Here is a 6098-nt window from a genome sequence, read left to right on the forward strand (position 1 = left end):
TTTAATTTATTGGTATCAACTATTCATTCAATATCAAAAATACAACAAGAAATATATAGGAGATTCCCCTTATAAAGATTTAGATGTGATTTTGAAGTTTGATTTGGTAGCAGAGAGATACGTGTGTAATTAATTAGATGGGCAAATATATATATGTGAAATAAATGTTCCACCTTTGGATTCTTGAGGCCCAAAACAGCCAACACTACACTAGACAAAGAGTTCCTGTTTGCTCATGATGATGCCAAAATATTAATTTAATTAAAAGCTTAGCTAAGATTAATACTTCAAATTTTGAGTGCTTCCAACATTGACTTGTGTGTTTTCCACAATAACAACAAGAGCTAAGTTTATACAAATACATGTGTGTGTATATATATGTCACACTTTGGAAGACAAATACAAGCACAAGTCTTATCCCAACTCTTTCTTTCTCCAAGCTCCAGAGAGAGAGAGAGAGAGAGAGGGAGAGAGAGAGAGAGAGAGAGAGATGGGAAGAGCTCCATGCTGTGACAAGGCAAATGTGAAGAAAGGGCCATGGTCACCTGAAGAAGATGCAAAGCTTAAGGAATACATAGAGAAGAATGGCACTGGTGGCAACTGGATTGCTCTCCCTCACAAAGTTGGTATGCATCTCTTTCTCTCTCTCTCGTATAAATCGGTTAGAGGACCAGGTTAATCAAGAGATGTTATTGCCCTCGGAGCCGAAGCGCGGACGTGGCCGTCCAAAAGGCTCGGGAAAAGGAAGGGAGCTTGTACATGCAGTTCCGACTAATAGCGTTAAAAACCGCCTAAGAAATGCGGAGGGTATTGGATTTCAGCAGAACAACTTCGTGGTTGATCATAGTAGCAGCAACGCGATGCGTACTATGAACAATATTCCGAACATCCGTTGGTCGGATGTAATAGACATGGAAAATGATCGCAACAAGGATGATTATCATTCCAATATTCCGAACATCCGTTGGTCGGATGTAATAGACATGGAAAATGATCGCAACAAGGATGATTATCATTCCAATATGGATTTTACTTTTTGATTGTTGGTTTTTGCGGTAACGTTTAGACTTTTCTGCGCGTTGTTGTTTTTGTTTTTCGGACTCTTTTAGAGTCTTCGTTCCTTGCTTGCGTCTTGTGCATTCAAGGGTTTTTATTTCTTCTTTTTATATTAAACTTCCAATTCAGCAGCTCTTTCTCTCTCTCTCTCTCTCTCTCTCTCTCTCACATAATATCATATATATTAATTATATATATATATATATACATATAGGGCTTCGAAGATGCGGGAAAAGCTGCAGACTGAGATGGCTGAACTACCTGAGACCAAATATCAAACACGGCGAATTCTCCGACGATGAAGACAGAATCATCTGCACCCTCTTCGCCACCATCGGAAGCAGGTACCTTCACCTACCTACTACATTCTCATCACTTCTCAATTAATTCACACAATTAATCATTGATTAATTACTATGTATTCAGGTGGTCGATAATCGCAGCTCAATTGCCGGGAAGAACTGACAACGACATCAAAAACTACTGGAACACAAAGCTGAAGAAGAAGCTCTTCAACAATATGGCTAATAATCAGCCAAATCTCCCATCATCAACCCCTCCGTTTCTGCAGCCAGCACCCCCACTGTGTGACAATGTGTTGGTGTTTGGGGGAGGAGATCAAGGCACCAATCAGATCGGCCATCAGAGCTTCTGCTATTTTGGCGATGATCAGAACCAGCAATTCTTCTTCAACGACGCCTGCTCCGCTTCGTCGTCTTCGTCGCCGTCGGCGAATTACGGCTGCTTTAATGATAATCCGCAGGATTACTACGCTAGCATCGAGGAGATTAAGGAGCTAATCACCAGCGTTAATGCTAACGACGGCCTCAGCTTTCTCATGGATGAAATCAAGACGGAAGAGAAAGTTTGGTGTAATGATCACAAGATTTTCAAGGTTTGAGACATATAGGATAATTAATTAGGCCTACATTTTATTTTTATTTCGTTTTGCCATTTTCATCGGAGTTTTATTATTAATAATATTTAATTTAATAGTACCTGTTTCTTAATTCCACAATTATTTTTCGGAAATTGACGTGCTTTAATTAATTTACCTGCATTTTTCAGATGCATATTTTCATGGAAATTGGAGCACACCACTTCTCCCTGAAATCAAGAAAACTATTATACTAGTAGTATTTTTTTCGAAGATTATAGTGTCGTTTTTGGAAGTTTGCTTACATATTAAGACATGAGTTAAAGTGTGTAATACAATTTTAATTAAGTGGTGCAAATTGACAACCACATCTATGTATACTAAGATTACGGAAACGGTGGATTAATTATAAATTAGAAAGAAATGCCAAAAAATTACATAACTAGAAACTATGTAAAAAAACTAATTTTGGGCGCAACGGAATCCTAAAACGTTACTCATTTTCGTATGTTTGTGTTGTGTATAAAACCATATCATCAATATTGATTTACGTCTGAATAGGGATTATGATTTTTCAATTTTTATTTTGGAACATTTATGAATATGGGCATCTTAATCCTAATCTCAGTCAGTCTTTTCTGACAAATGTTTTCCTATAATTTAACACCACTATATTTATGTGATTGGGATGGCATGATTCTATAATTGATATATTGTCCTTGTCCAAAGATCAATGCAGATTTTTTCTTACTAAAAAAAAAAGAAATAAGAAAAGAAATGGGGTTTTTCACACGCAAGATAAATTTTCAGGTACAGCAAAGCTGGCTGCATTTGATTACGACATTTAATTAATTTAACCAATTTTTTAGACCGACCAAATTCAATGCTGCAGATGAAACAAGATTTAATGACGATGAATCATTAATGTAATAATTTTGAGGTTTATGGACATAGCTAAGCAGCCTCTCATCTATTTGTAATTAACAAAATTAATTTCTATTTTTATTTCAAATGGGTTTAGATGAATCGAATTCGAGTAAATGTATCAGTATTAATTGTTTTAGTTAATTTGTGTGAGGATATTTATATTGAATGTTAGAAATTTGTATTTGAGACTTAATATATTGTCAGTTAGTTTTATTTTATTACGGACTCCGAATGGAATGAAATTGAGCTTGTGAAATTGGGATTTGAATTATGTTTAGTTTTATTTTCTATGGCCAAATTGAGCTTGTGAAATTGGGATTTGAATTTTATTCTATATCTGTTTTGTTTTGTTTTTTTATGACCAACGAGATGAGTTCAAAATAACTTTCAAATAATTATAGATGAGTTTAAAATATTATAGATTTAATTATTCATAATTATTGGTTCCAAAAAATTATTCACATATAGTTACCTATCCACATAGACACTTCATGCTGCTATCAACTTTGATTTAAACGGATCGTCAAATAATGAAATTAAAAATTAGAGAAAAACTAATTCATGTACAAAACTAACATCAAGCAGCTTTGGAAATATAGGTACGACAGTAGGTGGGGGAACAAGAATTGGGAAGTGCTTTCTCCGAATTGTTAAAGATATCAAAGGTAGGATGTGGGGCTGGAATAAGATGTTCCAAATTGTGGAGTCAAATGTACCTTTCTCCGAGTGGTGCTCTAATGAGTATTCACCTCTGACTTGATGTTGTTTGGTACTTCTGATACCATGTTCCTCTTCTTGAATAAAATTTTATTGATAAAAAAAAAAAAACTAACATCAAGCAAAATTGGTATATTTAAGTCAGTTAACCCTCCTTTTTTTCAAAAAAAATTACAGAGATATTTGAATATGACTAATTATGCAATTTGAAAAATATCATCGCACCTCAACACCAAACAAACACTGCACGCAGTTGTCGAAAAACATCACTGCACGCAGACGAGAATACAAAACCTCTTATAAAGGAGAGTCATTAAATGTCTCAACTTTGCCAACAAAGCAAAGCTTCATCGGCAAGTCAGTTAACCCTTAAATCTATAAACGAACTTTTTGCCAAATTAAATTTGTGTTTGCTATATGTTTTATTGTGACTAAATTTATTTTTTTTACTAAAAAGAAATTATATATATTATGGTCCAATAAGTGTAAACGTATCGTGACTAGGCCGTCAGAAATGACCCATTGCTAAAGTTTACTATATTTATACAAAGTGGGAACAAGCTTGACCGAAAATTGCAGCAGTCAAAAAAATAAACCCCCCACTTGTAGAAAAAGAAAAAAGAAATAAAAAGTAGAAATCATGAAGTCATCTCAAATAATTAATGAAGAAAAATATGCAGATTATTGCAGCAACAAGAACAAGTCCAAAGCCTCCAGAAAAACAAGAAAATTATTAATCTGCTTTCTGCAATGTTAGGACAAAAAACCAATTATTTAATTACTTCCTCAATTAAATTGATGGTTTACAAAATTAAGCAATCTGTAATTTAAAAACAAATTAACCCGTTCTCCTCCTCACCATTTGTCTGCTCATGATTTTTTTTATATAGTTTTTCTGTAATTAATTAACGTGAGTGCCAGCTGTTATATACAAAATGTGTGTGTGTGTATATATATATATATATAGTTTTTTTAATAGTTTTTATATTTTGTGGAGAACTGTGGTCCGGGAATGTCTGTTTTGGTGTGATGCATATGATCTAGGAAAGGACTGTAACAATTGCTGAAACAAGAAATGATGGAATCCTGTATTTATTTATTTTTCTATAATTATTTTTGGTTGGGTTTTTTAAGAAGAGTAATAATTATTTCCCATTTCATCCCGCAATGATTCGAACTTCAATTAATGGTTGGACGGGAAACGTCTCATTTTTGGTGAAGGTTATTTGTGTATGTATGCTTTCAATTTAGTCATATATATTTATGAAGATAAATAGGCCTTTGAATTATTATTATTATTATTATTATTATTATTATTATTATTATTATTATTATTATTATTATTATTATTATTATTATTATTATTATTATTATGTTATTGTTGTTGTTATCGTCGTCGTCATCGGGGATTTGGTGTGCACACTAGGCAAACTATTGCACATGTACAATAACTTGCAAACTTGCTTTAATTAAGAATACAGATTCTACCACTAGATCATTCACCATAAAACTTTGTGTTCTTGTTATATTTGAATACTATCCATTTATACATCAATCCTATATTAATTTTACCAATAGAACATGTTAAACTTTTTCCAATTTTCCATCTTTGAATCTCAAAAGTTATGATTAGAATAATCAAACCAACAAATTACTAATTTTATATTTAATTTATTGTACCCTTTGAAGTTAAGGGTAAAAGAAGAAATTAAGCTTTAATTATAGTAATTTGTAGATGTGATTATCCTAATCATAAAAGGTATGAAAGAAAAAATAAAAAATTAAATACTTCCTCCATCCCATGAAGCAAGACCTAGTTCTTTTCGGCACAAGAATTAAGAAATTGGTATTTTGTGTGTTAAGTGTGGTAAGTGAAAAAGTGAAAAGGTAAATAAAAGGTAATTTTTTTGCTATTTTTAGAAACTGGTCTTGCTTAGTGGGACATACCAAAAAGGAAATTCGGTCGTGCTTCATGGGACAGAGGGAGTATTATAATATGGATTACAAACCAGTAATTAATGCTTATAAATAGTGTGACATATGGAACATTCTACGGAATGAAATAAAATGAGAGAGCCATGTAATTAAACTGAGTAAACCAAGAATTCAACTTTGGTATATAGAAGTGATGTAAAGCAGTCGTTGAATTACTCCCATAAAGGCATAAAGAAGCTCATTAGATAATAAATTTCTTGGCTCTTTTTCCCCCTTTAAAGTACTGCAAACTTTTAGAAAAAAAAATTCCACTTTCCTTTAAACTTTTGAGTAAAAGTATCTCAAGGTAAGAAGGGATTTACGTGCGGTTTCAACTACTAGCCTTCTTCAAGGTTTCGTCCAATTAAATTTTTTCGAAAAATAAATGATTGCTCTATAATGAAAGATGGCACATAGATAATTAAAGTCACGAGTATATGGGACATTTTCAACTTAGGTGAAAAAGTCATGCACATTGTATACAATGAAAGAAGCATTAGAAATAATCAGAAATTTGTCAATGTAGGTTAGGTATTTGTTTGAATCC

General features: G+C 32.9%; 1 protein-coding gene across 2 annotated transcripts; it reads left to right on the forward strand.

Annotated features, from left to right (window-relative positions):
* Positions 1 to 324: 324 nt before the first annotated feature.
* On the forward strand, positions 325 to 3486 carry LOC131020512 (transcription factor RAX2-like). 2 transcript variants are annotated; one of them, XM_057949364.1, is made up of 4 exons: positions 325 to 626; positions 1271 to 1400; positions 1483 to 1951; positions 2125 to 2382. In XM_057949364.1, exons 1-4 carry the CDS (start codon positions 491 to 493, stop codon positions 2188 to 2190), a joined length of 801 nt encoding a protein of 266 aa, XP_057805347.1. In that variant the 5' UTR covers positions 325 to 490; the 3' UTR covers positions 2191 to 2382. The 2 variants fall into 2 exon arrangements, with proteins under 2 accessions (XP_057805347.1, XP_057805348.1); XM_057949365.1 differs by lacking the exon at positions 2125 to 2382 and adding an exon at positions 3460 to 3486 and having other exon boundaries at positions 381 to 626.
* The last annotated feature ends 2612 nt before the right edge of the window (positions 3487 to 6098 follow it).

The sequence above is a fragment of the Salvia miltiorrhiza genome, chromosome 4 (genome assembly GCF_028751815.1).
Source record: "Salvia miltiorrhiza cultivar Shanhuang (shh) chromosome 4, IMPLAD_Smil_shh, whole genome shotgun sequence".
Taxonomy (NCBI): domain Eukaryota; kingdom Viridiplantae; phylum Streptophyta; class Magnoliopsida; order Lamiales; family Lamiaceae; genus Salvia; species Salvia miltiorrhiza.